The sequence below is a fragment of the Malus domestica genome, chromosome 15, assembly GCF_042453785.1.
Source record: "Malus domestica chromosome 15, GDT2T_hap1".
Taxonomy (NCBI): Eukaryota; Viridiplantae; Streptophyta; class Magnoliopsida; order Rosales; family Rosaceae; genus Malus; species Malus domestica.
The window spans coordinates 11,562,181-11,580,930 of NC_091675.1; the positions used below are offsets into that span (position 1 = coordinate 11,562,181).

Below are 18,750 nucleotides of genomic sequence, written 5' to 3' on the forward strand. Positions count from 1 at the left end.
ATGGGTTCAGTTTCTCATCCACCACATTTTGATGGTGACAACTATGCTGCGTGGAAGGCGAAAATGAAATCGTTTTTGTGGGCACAAGATGACAAGGTGTGGCTTGCTGTTGAGGAAATTTGGGAACCTCCGACGATTGAAGAAACTAAAGGTAACGGAAAGTCCTCTGTGTCTATATCTAAGCTTAAGCCTAGGAAAGAATGGAGCAATGATGAAAGTAGCTCTAGCACTTTTAACCAAAGGGTTTTGAATGCTTTATTCACAACCGTATCGCCTAAACAATTCAATTACATAAGTAAGTGTACAACGGCGAAATAAGCTTGGGACATTCTTGAAGTTACTCATGAGGGTAACTCAACTGTTAAAGAATCCAAACTTCAACATCTCATCACAAAATTCAAAAATATCACAATGTCTGATGATGAAAGTTTCTTTGACTTTTATGCTAAGCTTAGCGTAATTGTCAATGGCTGTCACAATCTTGGTGACAGCATTCCTAAGCATAGGATTGTGAAAAAGATCTTAAGATCACTTCCTATGAGGTTTCATGTTAAGAGGACAGTGATTGAGGAATCGAAAGATCTAAACACCTACAAGCTTGAGCAATTGATTGGGTCTCTGCAAACGTATGAGTTAGAGCTTCCTGATTCTAAGAAGATGAAAAACATTGCTCTCAAAGCTGTCACAGAATAAGAAAATGATGGCTTAATTGAAGACTTGTCTGAAGATGAATTGGTTGAATTAACCATGCAAATTAGAAGGTTTCTTAAGTCTCAAAATTCCAAGGGTTGTGAGCAACGAACTAACTCAGGTTCGAACTCAAAAAACTTTTGTTCTTTAGATGTCGCACATGACAAAGCCTCTAGATCATCTAGAACTAGTGAACATAGAAGTTCTAACAATAGGGTTCAGTGCCATGAGTGTCAAGGCTATGGACACATTGCTTCTGAGTGTGCAAACACTATCAAGAGAAAAGAGAAGAAGAATAGGGCAATGAAGGTCACTTGGAGCGATAGTGATTCAGGGGATGCATCTACATCGGAATCTGATAAGGATACAATTGCGTTTATAGGAACTATTGACGGATATGACACAGAAGGTTCATTTGTTGAAGAACCTGACTTGGAAGAAGTCTTGAGAAAATATTCTAATCTCTATGACATCAGTGTGCAAGTAAAAAAGGATAACTCTAACTTGAAGAAGAAACTTTCATTTGTTGAAAGTGAAAAGAAAGAAGTTGAAGTTGAGCATCAATCTCAGTTGGACAATGGAGAAAAACTACGAGAGTCGTTGTTAGAGAAGATTCACATTCTACAAACCATAATTAACACTCTCTCGTCTGATAAGAAAGCTCTTGAAGATGAAGTGGTTGAGATGAGAAGAAAAGTTCAGGAGTTGAGCATAGGGTCGGGGAAAATTGACAAGATGCTTAGCTATGGAAAAAGTTTTGGAGACAAATGAGGTCTAGGATTCAAGTCTACAAAGACTACAAGTTCTTCTTCTGTCACCAGATTTGTCAAAGCCTTTGATATTCCTAGTTTGAAAGTAGGTGACGATAAATGTTTAGGTCTTACTCCCGAAACATCTACAATTTTTGCACATGTGTCAAATCTTGTCAAGACTTCAATTAATCTTAACAAACCCAAACAATCTAGGAAGTTCATTCCTATATGTCATCTTTGTGGGATTCCTGGTCACATCCGTCCAAAGTGCAATAAGCTTAGAAAGAAAAATTCTTCTCAAGAAAAAGTTTCAAGGAACTTTGAAAAAGAAAATCTTAAGGAACAATTTGTGATTTATTTGAAAGAGATTAATCGGATTGCAAGAATTATATTTGTTCCTTCCAAGTACGGTAGTTCCAAAAGTGAGACAAGTTTGGAGAAGAAAAGAGAATCAAAGTGGTGTACTTGTCAATTTATCTCCACCTTCAGGTTGTTTATATTGACTAAGCTCTCTCTTTGCAAATGTTTTCATTCATGTATGCTTGCATGTTCATATAATATATGTTGCATTTTTTTCTTGTTAAAAAAAAATTGTGTGAGGTGAAATGGAAAAGTATGATTTCATATGAGTTCTAGCTTTGTTCACTTGATAACATGACCCTAGCATGATATGTTTGACTCTGTTGTGGACAATAGCCTCTTGTTGATAATATATCAATGTTAATGAGTTGAACATGTTTAACTTGAGTAAAACCCGCACCCATGTGAGCTTTTGTGCCTAAATATAGTGTGTGCATTTTTCATACACTCTTATTTTTTTTCATGTGTGTGATCTTATGCGTTTTGCTTCTCTAGAACTTGCTTTGAGACCTCTCAAAACTTTGTATCATATATTATTCTATTTTGAAGACGATAGTAGGCATTAGGACTTACCATCATTGCCATATATGCCAGTGCCTTACATGTTTTCCCCTAGTTAGCCCTTTTGAGCCTATATGTAAGCTTTTTGTTCTTAAACCTACATTTTCCTTACCTAGCCTTTTATATTAAAAATTCCCGACCCTACTAAGAAGCTAGTAGAGTACATTTTTCAAAAGAGAGAGTTCAAGGTGATTTAAAGGTTGAAGATGCAAATTTTGTGAAGAAAGCCAACTACAAATGAAGAGCAAAAGAAGAAAAGATGAAAAGAAGTCACTATGAATCACAAGTAAGCTGCCAACATTATAAGAAATCAAGTGTGTCATTGTAAATGAAAAGGAAGAATCATCAGAAATCAACTATGCAGTTATATGTCGTTCATCCAACCACTCAATTTACTGCCAAGTTGCTTGGTTAATTGTTGCATGCTTCTCTCGGTTTCATTTCCAACTACTCTATTAGTTTCTTAGACTTTGTGTTTCCTATATCCTTCATTTCTTTAACCGAGTACCCGAAGCCTCATTACACCCTTAACAAATACCTACTTGATCCAAAGAAGTTAATTTTTGATGTGTGGAGATGAGATCAATATGCAAGCCTATGGTAGAGCATTCATGTAACGATCTTTTGAGCGTATACACTTACCCCCAAACACTTTGAATGAAAATTCAAGCGTATATCTTGTGAGCTTAAGGGTTAAAGTTAAGTTGGTCCTGTAAAACTTAATTACATTTGTGTAGTATCAACTTTTGGCTATACTTGCAACTACACTCATTGACACACCCCGACCCTGATATTTCCCGAATACCAGGATAGACACGTGCTGGCTGACACCCGAGAGTGACGAAAGCCATTAATTGATACAAAAGCTAAGAATAAGAAATAAATAAGGGTTATGAATTTAAAATACAATGAATTAAAAACTTAGGAACGTGTTCAAAGCATACAACTAACTAGAGTTCTAAAAGAATTAATATAAAATTTAATAAATAACAGATGTGGGTCCTGCACCGAGATGACTCGAATATGCCAAAGCGAAGACGTTGACGTCGGGATCGTATGTCTCGATTCTAAATCTTGAAAGGGGGCGCAAAACAAGGGTAAGTGGACCAAGTTCATATATATACATAATACAAAAACAGTTATGAACATACTAAGCCCCAGGTTTATATATAATGAAAACTACTAACATAATAAGTGATAGGTTTTTCTGAAACTCTAGCATGCCATAAAATATATCGACAGGTATAACGCGGAAAAACATCATATAAATCATCGCGTGTATCATCTCGTAGATCGTCTCGTAAGCACGGTATGCTGCTAGTAAGATCACTGAATAATAATATAAACCGTGGTCTCTGCGCCCGTAGCCAGAGATTACCAACTCCCGGCCCAATGCCTGCTCCATGTCCCTCAGCCCGTAGCTAGGGATTATTTCTCCCGGCCTATCTGCCAACACCAGATCCTCGCCCCAGGCGGCATAGTGTCCACTAGGCATGCACAAATAGTTACGCCTCTCATAAATAACCACTTCATAGTATAAAGTCATTCATTGTCTATACTATAAAGAGGGGTTATGAAAACACGTTCTAGTATCCTATCGTCATCCATCAGATAGTTTACTAGTTCATGATTTTTATAGAAAATACGATATATTAAAATATAGCTCAATATAGGCCGACAATTAATTCCTCACCAAAAACACGAGACGAAAGTCAACATATTCAATAAACATGCTTAACATAAAATCAGTTCATAACTCGTAAGGCATGCAATTCATTTATGCAATTAAACCATAAAATCATATAATTTTAGAAGGGGTCCACTCACAGATACTTAGCCGCCGAAGAGCCATGCAAGCTAGCAAAAACGGAATTCCACTAACAATTGCCCCTAAGCACATAAAGGGTCTAATTAATAAAACTCTATTATAACAATTGAATATGGGAAAACGGACCTAAAAAACGGATTCAGGACATCGAATTATCCTAGAAGGATCCCAGTTAAATTTCATAAACGTCGATAGAATATTCCTAGAATATTTCCTGACGGAATATTCCCTAACAGAATATTTCCCATAAAGGGTTTGGACCGGTTAGGGTTAAGGGTTTAGGGTAATGGGGTTTAAAGGGTTAGCTTAGGATGCACGGGCCTAAGGCCCTAAAGGAAAATGGCCTCAAGGCCTTTAGTTTAGTAAATAAAAAATAAAAACAACTTAAAGTAAAGAGTTTTTGGGTTTTAAGGAGGACGAACCTAAGGCCCTGATTTAAAATGGCCCAGGGGCCTTTTACATTAAAACAATATTTAAAATAAAAAATAAAAATTGAATTGGGTTTTGGGTTGGGCTAGGCAGGAAAGGCCCAAAGGCCTTGGGATTTCGGGGTTGCCGGATTCAAAGGGAGGAGAAGGCCGGATTTCGACCGGGAAGCTACACCAACTTTAAACGGCCATAACTTTGTCAAAACTCAACAAAATCGAATGATTCAAAAACCAAAGTTGTAGTTCTTGAATAGACGAAGAGAATGGTACCTCACACGACATCTAACTCACCGTTGTTTGGCCGGAAAATTCCTCAAAACCTCAGAGGTCCCGGAAACTGGGTAAGATTCAAATGAGTATAACTTCTTCAATACTCAACGAAATTGAGTGAAACAAAAAGGAAAGTTGTAGTAATCAGCGAGACGAAGAGATTGATACTTTGTATGCCAGACAAATCGTCGTGGTTTGGCTGGAAAATGCCTCGAATGTGGCGGTACTCGCCGGAAAATTTGGAAAAGCTACTCCAAGCTATTTTATGCGATTCAAACATATACACCACTTAAAACAAGCTTCAATATAACCCTAAAACACAACCCAAGGACTTCTAGAAGCTTACCAATGTCGGAATGATACGAAGCTCGATGGAGAATATGATGAACAATATCGGCCGAAAGGAAGAGAAGGGTTTGGGGTCAGGGGCGGAGCCACCAAGGGACTAGGATAGTCCCCGGCCCATCCTGACGTCATCTGAGATGTGAACCTCATGGAAGAAGATGAAGCAAATGACGTCGTTAAGCTGTTTTGATTTTAAATCTTTTCGGCTATCTAATGAAACGATAAGTTTGACAAGGGAGTTTTAAAAGAGATGTGCAATTTTAAATGGAAAAAACAACCCCACTTCTGGTTCGATTATGTCACCTAACAGTAATATACACCCTATAATTTTCTAAAGCAACCCACCTTTTTTATTTGTAGACCTCTCCCCCTTTTCCTTCTTTTTTCTACTTCTTTGTATTTTCTTTAGCCTTCCACAACCTACCTCTTACTTGGTTGTCTGGGTTTTTACATTTTTTCTTCTTAGTATTGAATTTAAGAGAATTTTTCAGTTTTGTGAGGATTACATTTTTTCTTTTTACACACACACACATATTTGTGACATGCCCCTCCTCATTCAGAATTCTGGCTTCGCCACTGTTTGGGGTGTTCTTTCTTCGATTCTAAGCTCACTAGGGTGCTAACGGAGATGTTGATGTTGTTGTGGTGATGTTTGTTGGTAAGAAAAGCTCTCGGAGGGGCTGAGATAGAGAGAGCCGAGAGAGAGTGATGAGGGAGAGTGAGGGAGAAGAGAGAAAGAGGAAGATTTTTAGAAAAAATAAAAGAAAAAGGAAAGGGAACCGGGGGACAAAATAGGGGGTGGGCCCCTTGGGCACACCATTTAAGACCCAAAAACCATTTTAAAAGCAAGATAAACTCAAACTTAGTGAAAATACAATTTAAATTAGGGGTGAGTGTAACACTCATACATGTTATGTTTTAGGGACAATGTTAGCTTGTGAATGAGGATTCAGAACTACATGCGTTTTTGCACTCTTTCATTCTTGTTGGAACAATTATATGCTTCTCATACAATTTTTTTTATAAAAAAAAAAAATCATATCATTTGTGTGTTGCATTTCATTATTTTTTTAAAGCATTTGTTTAGGGGGAGCTTAACAATATGAAAGATGCATTTCTTTTCATGTTTATCTTTTCGACTATTGCACCTGTATTATTTTCCCTCTCGATTTTGTCCCCACTTTTATTCTTCCGAAGCGGTTCTAGTTCACAGAAAGGAAATCTTTCTCCATCACATTTTGTTATGTTCCACTTATCTTTCACTGACTGGACCTGATGGTTACCTCTAAGGCCTTTGACCTTTCTAGACAAAAAAGGGGAGAAGTAGGACGATTATATTTAGGGGGAGAAGTAGAATTTCGAAAACCTGATTGTTTTTTGTTGCTTGCTTTTATAGATAAATGCTTTCATTTTCAGCAACGTATATCTTTTGTACGTCACAAGTTTTCTTGTTTGAGTGTGTGCATGTTATAGACTTCAATGGAATGCATGGTTATTAATTTTATTAGTTGTCTGTAATATTGTGATTGAGGGTTTTGTTTAGGAAATGCCAAAGGGGGAGATTGTTAGGGTAAAATTGGCTATTCCTAAACAAAACGCCTGAGTCTGTAATGTCATGTTTTTCGTTGTAATTATTTTAGTCTAAGTTTGTCTCAGTGCTCTCAATCACAAATGACAAGCATTTCAGAGATATCACTCAAGTAAGTTCGGCATATATATGCATTCATACAGTCTAGATTTATGTTCAGTGGGCTATTTAATTTTGGCTAAAATGTTGAATCGTATTGTTCATTAATAAAAGAGTATTGGGTTTGTTTGTATAATTAAGCATGCTAAAGCCCATCATTTTAAGTCAGCTTAAAACCCTAGCATATATATACATATGTACCTTTAGGATCCTAGTCTTGCCGCACGACCTTATTTTGCTTTTAAGTATTTAACTTGCTGTTAATGTCTCTGGTTTTGCATCTATATCTCTTCACCTAGTTATCTCATTATATCTTAACTAATAAGTGATTAGGTCTTATTAGGCTTGATAAGAGAGTCTAGCTGCTGCACAGATAAATAGAAGTCTTAGTTACCTGGTTCAGTGGCTGCCGCTAGATTAACAGAGCATTAGCACCGAGTGCATCAGAATATGTTTTTATGTTTTGGTTGCCGCATGCTTTAGATCAGTTTGGGGTTTTTCCTGCTGTTGCTGCATATACATTTAGGCTTTTCCGTATGGTATAAACACTAGCAGCAATGCATTAAACAGATAGAAAATTTCATGAGCCGCATATGCATGGTGTAACACCCACCCCCTAGTTATAAAAATATTGATGTAATTTAACCCCTCAACATTTTAAATATATCATTTTGGTCCTATTTTATCTACCCTATCAGGATCTAAACATTGGATCCCTTCTTTCTAACGCTGCCACGTGGCAGCACCCCCTTCACTCTTCTCTCTTCTCTCTCTGTCCCCTTTTGAACCCCTTCTTCTTTCTTCTTCCTTTCCGTTTCTTGTCTGTCATGTCTCTCTCTCTCTCGGCTCTCTCTCATCTCTCATTTCTCTCCCTCTTCTCTGCACCGCAGCAGCACGCACGCACGCACTCATCTCCCCGCGCGAGGAAACATCACTCATCATTTCCATCTCGTCCTTCTTTCTTCCTCTGTCCCGTGCTGCAACCCCAGGAAACCGGAAAAAGGAACTCCGGCGAACTTTTATATTTCCCCGTTGGGTAAGCTCCAAACCTTCCCTTTTTCGTCCTAAAATCTGGTGAATGAGTTTTAATGGAGGTTATTTCGTGATTTTTGAGGTTGTTAGGACGAATCGAAGGCGGGTGTAGGGACACCCATCACCGGCGATCCTAAGGGTGTCGGGGGAGATTCCGGCCATCTCTGGCCGTTCCACGACGAAATGAAGGTATAAAAGCACTCCCTTCGTCTTGCTCTTCGTTTTGATACCTAGATCGCAGTCTAGGGTGGTGTTTTGAGGCCGGCCGGAGCTGTTGAAGCTCCGGCGTTCTTCTCCGTCGACGCCATGGCCTTCCAGGCCGGTTCCTAATCAAGTGGGCCTTAGGCCCGTGTGGGGAGGCCAACCTAGGTCCTAGCCCAATTTCATTTTAATTGTTTTTAGTAATTGTTAGTTGTTTTAGGACCTAAAGGCCCTCGGGCCGTTTATGTTTAGGGTCGTAGCCCATTAGCCAAAACCCAAAAACCTTTTAAGGTTTTTAGTTAATTTCTGTTATAGGAAAAGGCCTTGGGCCATTTGCTATTTAGGGCATTAGGCCCGTGTGTGTGTAGCCCAAGTAGATTAGGCCTTGGGCCAATCTGAGTTGGGTTTTCAACCCAAAACCCTTAAGGCCTTTCGGCCCAACCCAAAACCCAAAGCCTAGTTGACTTTGACCTCTGACCAGTTGACTGTTGACTTGGTCAACGGTCAGAGTTGACTTTGACTTTGACCGGTCAACGTTGATTTTTTGAGTTGACTTTTCGGGGTTTCGTTCAGGACCTCTCCTAGGCTAAGTTCGACGTCCTGGACCCGTTTTTGAAGTCCGTTTTCCCAAATTCAATCGTTTGAATAGAGTCTGACCAAAGGTACTCCTTTATGTGAATAGGTGCAATTATTAACGGTGATTCCGTGATACCTTTTTGGTATAGCTTTGCACCATCGGTGTACGGTGAGTGGACCCCTTCAAAAGCATGTTTTAACAATAGAAATGCATACATGAACAGCATGATTTAATACTTATGTTTTATGAAGTACTTTATGAGATAGTATGCTTATTGAGGCTAGATTAAATTATTACTATTTTTCCTATAACCCTTGTTCTTATAGAATATCTGATGGATGACGATATCATATTTAGAACATGTTTAGAACACCTCTTTGTAGTATAGATGATGGATGACTTTATACTACGAAGTTGTTTTTCAATATATACATGTTCTGTGGTTTTGTACTTACCTAGTGGTCCTTTCCGCTACGGGACGTAGGGATAGATTCCGGTCCGTCTCGGGCGACGGTTTGGTGTTGGCATAGGGCCTGGAGGGTGTTTCTTCTGGCATTTAAGACCAGGGACGTGGAGCCGGTAAGGGGCCTGTAGTGTATTTTCCTTTGACTGTCTGCTCAGAGACGGGGAGCCGGCATGGGGCCTGAGGGTTATTGGACAATTTACTAGTGTTTATTACTTATACAAGTTATGAATTTGAGATATTGCACGACATGCTAGGTTTCGAAAAACCTATTTTGATCATGATATATATATGTTTTCATAAACCTGGGGGTTAGTATGTTGATAACTGTTTTATTATATTTATATCAAATTGGTCCACTCATGTTTGTTTTGCGCCCCCTTCAGGACCTATGAACGAGGATTACAATATAAGCTACGAGGCCTTTCCCTACCAGTGATCCAGTGCTACATTTCCTCTGCTTCGATATCTATTGTAATATAGCACACCTCTATCTTGAATTCTGTTTGTACTCTGTAATAGACGTATGCTCTGTACTGATGTTATGATCCTAATTTTATTAATTAGAAGTTGAATTTTAGTATTATGTGGCTAGTCATGCTGCCTGTTTTAGCTTATTTATGAGCTTTTACTTAATTTAAATGGCTTTCGTCACCCTTTGGGTGTCGGCCAGCACGTGATCATTCCGATGTCACGAGGACATCGGGATCGGGGCGTGTCACATGAATATTGGGGTTCTTAGATAAAAGCATCTAAAGGCAACATCCTTGGTTTATTTTTAGCAGAAAGATTATTTTTATTGCTGCTATCTTGTGGTTTCAACAACATGCGTTTTTAAAGAGAAAATATTATTTTCATGCTGTTTTCATTTAAGGTTTTAATTAAATGTCAATTATGAAAATGTGCCTTGTGATTTTCGTAATTGATTGTTTTTCAAATAAACACTTCATCATATAAACATTCTACATGATCGAGTTAGTATCTTGCAAAGTTCGAGGAAAAGGTGATTGACGATCACGTTAGTGTCGTGCCACTTCAACTTGAAGACTAAAGAGAGATCGAGTAGCAAAGCACGGAGACAAAACTGCCTACAAGTATGTGTGTCTAGTTGATGAGTTTTGTAAGTCTCTTAGTGTTTGTCCTGGCTTGGGAGCCCGAGGATTTTCCCAGTGGTGAGTTTTGCCTCGTTAAATCCTACATCATGTGTGCACTTTTTATTTATCATTTTAATTGCATGTGAGTATGATAGTTTGATATGTGATGTGAATGTGGATTTAATTTGAAAACTGAAAATTAAATTGAAAATTGAATTGAATTTTTAAATTAGAACCTATTCACCCCCTCTAGGTTAAACTAGTACTCTTCTTAGAACTTTCACTTTTCAACATCTGATTTTATTAATTTGTTGACCCAATATTTTAATTTTATGGAGACGAATTGCACCGTTGACGTTGACGTTGACGTTAATGTTGTTTTTTATTGTTACAGCAAGTTTTCTACACGTCTCCGTGGGGATTATTACTTTTCTTCTAAATAATTTTCCACACGTCTCTCCAGTCTCCATGGACCACTCATTGTCATTTGCAACATTTCCTTTCTAAATATAGTCATCATTCATCGACTCGCAACCTGAAATTCTATTTCCGCCACTGACGTCAACCATCTCGTCGATCTCAATGGTATCCAAATTTTTAGTTCTACCATTCTTCTTCTTTTTCCATATTTTTTTTGCTTTTAGAATCCAACCTTCGGAGGCACAATCTTGGATCAAAGTTGCATACTGGTATTCCGGCAGCAAATTCCCTATTTCCGACATCAACTCTCCGCTCTTCACTCACCTTATTTACGCTTACAAAGATGTTAACTCATCATCCTATGAGCTCTCTTCCTCCTCCTCCGACTCCTCGGAGCAGTATTACTCCACCTTCACGCCAACCGTCAAGCGAAAGAACCCATCAGTCACTACTCTCGTCTCCATTGGCGGTGGAAACGCAGACTACGGTGTCATTTCAACCATGCTCAGTAGCTCTTCTCACAGAAATTCTTTCATTGATTCTTCGATAATTTTCGCAAGGCGTTATGGCTTCCTAGGCCTAGACTTTTGTTGGGTTTCAGCTAACACAAGCTCGGACATGACCAACATGGGGAAGTTATTTGAAGAGTGGAGGGCAGCTATCGCTTCTGAAGCCGCAAAAAACAGCCAAACACCACTGATTTTGACTGCTGCCGTGCACTACAAGCCAGATGTTGAGTCCTTCGCTTTCCCGGTTGAATCAATCCGGGACAACTTGAACTGGGTACATGTCTTGGCCTATGACTATTACGGACCTCGGTGGACCAATGTCACCGGTGCTCATGCAGCACTATACAATCCATCGAGTATCTGGAGTACGGACTATGGCATCAAATCATGGATTGGCAGGGGATTATCTGCTTCCAAACTGGTTTTGGGATTGCCTTTCTATGGATATGCTTGGACGCTAAGCAATCCTAGGGACAGCGCTATTGGCGCACCGGCTAAAGGTCCTGCTAATATGACGGAGGATGGATCGATGAGCTACAAGCATATCAAACGCTACATTGATAGACATGGGGCTGACATAGTCTACAATACTACTTATGTAGCGAAGTACTGTGTGATTGGTTCGGTTTGGATCTGTTTCGATGATGCTGAAGTTGTGAAAATAAAAGTTTCTTATGCTAAGGAGCAGAATTTGCTTGGATACTTCATCTGGCAGGTCTCACAGGATGATAATTGGGTGCTTTCTCTTGCAGCTGCAGGTACGAAAAAGAAAGCAACTTTCGCACACATTTTCTTCCCCCCCCCCCCCCAACACACACACACATTCTGTTTGTTTTTGGCCCTTGGATTGAGTGAATCAAAGAAGAATCAATGGACCGAAATAAACAAGCGTGTACAAACGCTTCTGCATGGTTATTTGAAAAAAGTCAGAAATTAGCAGTCAAGACAGGACAATAAAATATTTGGTTTTGTTTGTTGAATGAAGATTAACAATATGATTGTTTAAACTAATCAATAAGATAACCATATAAGTCACATCCAACTTAAAAACTTGGACGTTTACGTCGAAACTTTTCCCAGCAATGCATTCCTTCCGACTTGTAACGACGAATTTTATATGTTCACAGCTCAAGAGGGTGGAAGCAGTGGACGAAACAAACGGAGACTTCTTTTAATCGTTTTGACCACTGTAGCTTCAGTTATTCTCGTGCTAGGCTCTGCGTTGAGTTACTTCCGCATGAGACTGCACAAATCAAAAGGTATATAGCTTATAGTCTGTCTCTGTGCAGGACCTCTTTTCTTTCTTTTTTTATTCGGCCTAAAGTATTGAAGCTATAAATATTTACGTTTTAGGATTAGTATTTTGGACCTTTTCTGTTAACCATTTTGTTTCCTAAAAATTATGCAGCTAAGGAATCAGAATCCAGGGCAAATGATATAGCAGACACAGCTGGAAAATTCAACAGCAACGTTCCTAATCTGAAAATATTTAGCATTGCTGACGTTGAGGCGGCAACGGATGGATTTTCGATTGAAAATAAGCTTGGAGAGGGCGGTTATGGCCCCGTTTATAAGGTAGTAAACTTTTATAATAAGCATGTTACTGGAAGATTCAAAACCATTAAACATGCTGCTAACCATGATTGTATGCTTAACTACTAGGGAGTATTGCCAGATGGACAAGAAATCGCTGTGAAGAAACTATCAAAAGCTTCAACTCAAGGATTTGAGGAGTTCAAGAACGAGGTCATGCTCACCGCAAAACTACAACACGTAAATCTTGTTAGGGTTTTGGGATTTTGCATCGAACACCATGAGCAAATGCTGATATACGAATACATGCCAAAGAAAAGCTTGGACCTCTACCTCTTTGGTAACTCTATACTACCTCTTTGGTAACTCTATACGAGATTTCACTGTGTTTTGTGCCACAAACCTTTAAGCTAAATATAATGAAAAGCTTGTTAGGATCTAATCCTCGTATGCTGTCTCTAATGACCCATGCATTTTTTGATACATTTCAATGCAGAACTGATTGGAAAATATCTGTCTAAATGTAGATCCTGTTAGAAGATATGAATTGGATTGGAGAAAGCGGGTTCAAATTATCGAAGGGGTTACTCAGGGACTTCTTTACCTCCAAGAGTACTCAAGATTGACAATCATCCATCGCGATTTGAAAGCTAGCAACATTTTACTTGATGAGGAGATGAGGCCTAAGATCTCGGATTTTGGTATGGCCAGAATTTTCGCAAAGGAGGAACTCGAAGCAAATACAGGTCGAATTGTTGGAACATAGTACGTGACTCTATTTCTTATCGAAGCTATACTCTCTAATTGAGCTTAATTCATTACGTATGTAATTAGTAATTCTTCTAAATCATTCTATGCAGTGGTTACGTACCACCGGAATACGTTAAGAAGGGTTTATACTCCACTAAATCAGATGTTTACAGCTTCGGAGTTCTCTTTCTACAGATCATAAGTGGCAAGAAGAATGCCCCCTACTATGGTTCAGATGAAGACTTAAACCTACTAGAATATGTAAGTTTCTTCAATCACCACAGTTACTTCAGAATTGATATTTACTTCGGTTTTTCTACGAATTAAATCTTTGCGTTTCAATTACATGGCATGAAACATTCAACGATTTCAGGCATATTTACTCTGGAAACAAGGCAAAGGGATGGAGTTTATGGATCATGCGCTTGACGATACACATTCTTTATGCAAATTGATGAGATGCTTGCAAATTGCTCTCCTATGTGTTCAAGAAAATGCAAACGATAGGCCTTCGATGTTGGAAATTTCTTCAATGCTACAAAATGAAGGAGCTACAATGGAAAATCCCAAAATTCCAGCCTTCTCAAAAAGAAAAGAAGACGAAGAAACTAATCCCACGCCGCGGCTAGAAGCTTGTTCCATCAATGATGCAACAATCTCTGAAGTTGTAGCCCGATGAGTGGTAAATGTTAAGTAATTAATCTATCTCTACTCGGAAAACTTAAGGGCTAAATGTTAACATGTTGTGGATGAATGCGTTTATTGATGGAAAACTATATTATCACAGCGGATGATCTTCTGGTAGGAAAAGTAGTCCCTACGTTGTGAATTAACATTCACTTAGGCCGTATAAGAGTTCGGCAGACCCCACCGAATTTCAATTAAAGTTCGGCAGAGTTTGACTGAACTAATTAAACGAAATGTCCGGCATATATTGACCGAACGCAACTGAAGTCTTATGGCCTACCATGTCCGAACGCCATCCGCGACATCACATCTCTAATTCTTGTTCACACTCAAATTTTTTAATGTTAACGCAAATGTTACATAATCTATCCAAGAACGAACAAAGACGAAGAAATTAATCCCACATCGGAGCTAGAAATTTGTTCGGTTAATGATTCGACACCGTCCTAGGTTGTAACTTGATATAAATTTGTTTTGTGTTAGTATGTAACTGTAGCCATTTTTTTTTTTTTTTTGTTCTTCTCTTTAGAGAAACAAGGGGAAGTTAATTTGTGCTGTTAATCTGAACTCTCTATCGAGTTTGGACTTTCCTCTGTTTACCAGGAACTTCCCGGTAAAGCTTGTCTTGCAATTGCTTACGTGAGCAGAAGATAATTTCTCCATAATTCGATTTGTTCCTTCTTACATTTCACAAAAAGTTTGGCGGCAAAAGTTTCCATTGCAATTATCGATGACAAATGTATATGTTCTTACTATACACAAAAAATGCAGACCATGCCAGTCTGTGCGTCTGAAGGCAAATGCAAGGCCAATCTAGGGCCACCCGGCAGTGTAACTGTTGCTTAGAGCGACCCTTTCGAACCACAATTGTGTATACGGCAAGTTATGTGGTCTCAAATAAACTGGGAAAAAGGAGAAAATGACAGAACTTAAGTGGTTTTGTCATTGTTTCCTACTGAAGACATTTTGCAAGTCACAGAATTTTGTGGATTCGTTTGGTGCTACAATCGGATTAACTAGCTCATAAAAGGTCGGTCAAGGGCAGACGTGTGCTAGGATGGATTGGACTGGATAATTCGAAAGTGAAATATAAACGCGTTGAACACAAACTACCCCGTTATGTCTGTCCAAAACCCAAAGGACTTCTTTGAAGTTGTCCTTAAATCTTTAACCTTAGAAAACCGAACAGTAGCTCCAAATGTGAATGGTAGCAGTGAGCGTTGCGTTTTTTAGGTCAAACAAAAACATTAACCTCATGTGTTCTCACATTTCTGATCATTGGTAGGTGGGATTTGAACAATATATTGTTGGAATATAAGTGTGTGTGCTGTGTTTTTCTTATTGTTTCTAAGTTTAAATGTGAGCCATTGGATTATAGACCAATTGGACAGCTGAGATGTAATCTTAGTTTTAGTTTAACATATTGTCACTTGTATCTATCTTATAGGATAGATTACATGAAGGGTTGTGATTGTTTTGTGTGAATTCTCTTCTCTTCGGGTATATCCTTGCACATGACTTGTGTGCAGATCATGAATGAAGAAAAAGCTTTGTTAGTTCGGGTTTTTCTCTTTGAACGTTCTAGCTGCATTCATCTGTGTAGGAAGAGATCATTCATTTTCTTCTTGATTTCATTTCTACAAAACAGGGTCACATTCCTGATTGCTAACATGGCCTCAGAGCCAGGTTCAATCGTTTAATCTGGGAGATTGAATCTGTGAAGAGATCTGTGTCTAACATGGCAGGATCTGGATGAGGTGAGCTGAGAGCGCCGATCTTCACCGGCGAGAATTATGAATTCTGGAGTATAAGGATGAAAACCATTTTTAAGTCTTATGGACTATGGGAATTTGTGGAAAAAGGAATCGAGAGCTCAGATTCGAAGGGAGCTGATTCAGATCTGAAGATGAAGGAGAAAGAGGGATCGAGTGACACTACATCTCTCACGGAGAAGCTCATGAAAGATGCCAAGGCGCTTGGGCTGATTCAGGGAGCAGTCTCGGATGAAATTTTTCCTCGGATCTCACACGAAGAAACTTCTAAGGGAGCCTGGGATATTCTGATGCAAGAATTTCATGGAGACAAACAGGTTAGAAGTGTTAAACTACAAGGTCTTCGTAGAGAATTTGAGTATACCAGAATGAGAGATGATGAATCAATTTCTGTTTATCTTACAAAATTATTCGATCTGATAAATCAAATGAGAAGTTATGGAGAAGAGCTATCTAGAGAGAGGATTGTGCAAAAATTATTAATTAGCTTACCTTCTGCGTATGATTCTATATGCTCTGTGATTGAACACTCAAGGGATATAGATGTGATTGAGGTTCAAGAGGTAGTTGCCTCACTGAAAAGTTTTGCACAGAGGTTGGAGAGACATAATGAGAACAAGACTGAAAGGGCATTTGCGAGTCTAAGTGTGAATCCCAAGTCTGTCAATTCTCCTGGAAATCAAGGAAATAGATATCAAAAGAATTGGAAGCCAAAATACAAAAATTGGAATCAAAAGCCTGTCTACCAATCTGGAAAGCAATTTGTAGCTGCAGAAGGGGGAAGAAATCCTTGCAAGCACTGTGATAAGTACCATTATGGAGAGTGTTTTCTTAAATGCAAGCCTAAGTGTCACTGTTGTGGAAAAATTGGTAACATTGCAAGGGATTGTAATACTAAGAAAAATGCTCAAGGTGTTCAGCAACTAAACTTTGCAGCTCAGGTTCCTTCTACAACTACTATGTTCTATGTAAGTAATGAGGTTGACAAGAAGACTATTGAAGATGTATGGTATGTGGATAGTGGTTGTAGTAACCACATGACTGGTAGAGAAGATATACTGATTGACATTGACAGAAGCATAACTGCCAAGGTAGAAATGGGAACTGGACAGTTGGTTGATGTTATAGGAAAAGGAAGTTTGGTAGTGGATACAAAGATGGGAAGGAGATATATACATGAAGTAATGCTTGTCTCAGGTCTCAAAGAGAATCTACTAAGTGTAGGGCAGATGATGGAGCACGAGTATTTCCTTATTTTTGGAGATAACAAAGCAGAAATTTATGATGATTGCTCTCTTTCAAATTTGGTGGCTAAGGTGCCAATGAGAGGAAACCGAAGTTTTCCTTTGAAATTCCAAACAGATTTGCATCTTGCATTAAAAGCAAGTGTAAATGAGTCAACATTGATCTGGCATAGAAGAATGGGGCATCTAAATGTTAACAGTCTGAAGCTACTACAGGAGAAAGAAATGGTACTTGGATTGCCAGAAATCAAGACCACTAATAATGTGTGTGAGGGGTGTACTCTTGGGAAACATTGCAGAGACTCTTTTCAAAGGGAGACAACAAGTAGAGCTACTGTTCCATTGGAGTTGGTACACACAGATGTGTGTGGACCAATGCAAACCATTACCAAAGCTGGAAATCGGTATTTTCTTACCTTCATAGATGATTGTACTCGGATGTGTTGGGTCTATTTTTTGAGATATAAATCAGATGTATTCAATGTGTTTAAGAAGTTCAAGGTCACTGTTGAATTGCAAAGTGGATATAAGTTGAAAAAGCTGAGAAGTGATCGAGGGGGTGAATACACATCTATTGAGTTTAATAGATTCTGTGAAGAAGTGGGAATGGAAAGGCAACTCACTGTGGCATACTCACCACAGCAGAATGGAGTAGCTGAAAGGAAGAACAGGACTGTTGTAGAGATGGCTAGATGTATGATGGTTGAAAAGAATATACCACTGGAATTTTGGGCTGAAGCAGTCAACACTGCAGTGTATGTTCTAAATAGGTGTCCAACTAAGGCATTAGATAAGAAAACTCCATTTGAGGCTTATAGTGGAAGAAAGCCAGGAATCAAACATCTAAAAGTGTTTGGTTCTCTGTGCTATGCACATATTCCAGAGCAGCAGAGACAAAAGCTTGATTTAACTAGTACAAAATGTGTGTTTCTGGGATATGGAAGTTGTGAGAAAGGCTACAAGCTTTACAATATTGACTCTGGAAAAGTCATTATTTCCAGAGATGTGGTGTTCAATGAGGAAGCTTGTTGGGACTGGAATACACAAAAGGAGTGTAGTCTTAAAATGCCAATTACTGACTCTTTCACTGAGAGAGGACATGAAACTGAAGGAACAAAGTTGAGTCAAGCTGAGATCTCTGAAAATGATGTTGAAATACTAGAAGAGAGTGAAGAAATACATGTTAGATCTGATTCAGGTCCACAGGATGTTGATCACACACCTCTGAAATATAAAAGTATTGCAGAAGTGTATGAAAGATGTAATCTGTGTATACTTGAACCTGAAACATTTGAAGAAGCTGTCAAGGATGAAGCATGGCAGAAAGCAATGGAGAGTGAAATTGCAATGATAGAAAAGAATAATACATGGGAGCTTGTTGATAGACCATCTGATAAACCAGTAATTGGTGTCAAATGGGTTTATAAACTTAAGCTGAATCTTGATGGCTCGGTTCAGAAAAACAAAGCAAGACTTGTTGCAAAGGGATGCTCTCAAAAGCCTGGTATAGACTTCAATGAGACTTTTGCACCGGTTGCTAGGCTTGA

General features: G+C 38.8%; 2 protein-coding genes across 3 annotated transcripts; both read left to right on the forward strand.

The window, feature by feature from the left end:
* On the forward strand, positions 1–693 carry LOC139191678 (uncharacterized). The gene is made up of 2 exons (XM_070812670.1): positions 1–217; positions 338–693. The coding sequence occupies exons 1-2, from the start codon at positions 1–3 to the stop codon at positions 691–693; spliced, it is 573 nt and encodes a 190-aa protein (XP_070668771.1).
* Positions 694–10,741: 10,048 nt separating this feature from the next.
* On the forward strand, positions 10,742–14,286 carry LOC103416234 (putative cysteine-rich receptor-like protein kinase 16). 2 transcript variants are annotated; one of them, XM_070813854.1, is made up of 7 exons: positions 10,742–11,975; positions 12,345–12,476; positions 12,626–12,792; positions 12,880–13,090; positions 13,278–13,515; positions 13,611–13,761; positions 13,874–14,286. In XM_070813854.1, the coding sequence occupies exons 1-7, from the start codon at positions 10,871–10,873 to the stop codon at positions 14,177–14,179; spliced, it is 2,310 nt and encodes a 769-aa protein (XP_070669955.1). In that variant the 5' UTR covers positions 10,742–10,870; the 3' UTR covers positions 14,180–14,286. The 2 variants fall into 2 exon arrangements, 1 of the variants encoding a protein (XP_070669955.1); XR_011576209.1 differs by having other exon boundaries at positions 10,783–11,975; positions 13,696–13,761.
* The last annotated feature ends 4,464 nt before the right edge of the window (positions 14,287–18,750 follow it).

Excerpts from the sequence above, each read along its gene's own strand:
- LOC139191678 (XM_070812670.1), top strand. The coding sequence starts at position 1 with ATGGGTTCAGTTTCTCATCCACCACATTTTGATGGTGACAACTATGCT. Across the intron at positions 218-337 it reads AGAATGGAGCAATGATGAAA|TTACTCATGAGGGTAACTCA; the intron begins GTAGCTCTAGCA and ends ACATTCTTGAAG.
- LOC103416234 (XM_070813854.1), top strand. The coding sequence starts at position 10,871 with ATGGTATCCAAATTTTTAGTTCTACCATTCTTCTTCTTTTTCCATATT. Across the intron at positions 12,477-12,625 it reads GAGACTGCACAAATCAAAAG|CTAAGGAATCAGAATCCAGG; the intron begins GTATATAGCTTA and ends AAAATTATGCAG. Across the intron at positions 13,762-13,873 it reads ACTTAAACCTACTAGAATAT|GCATATTTACTCTGGAAACA; the intron begins GTAAGTTTCTTC and ends CAACGATTTCAG.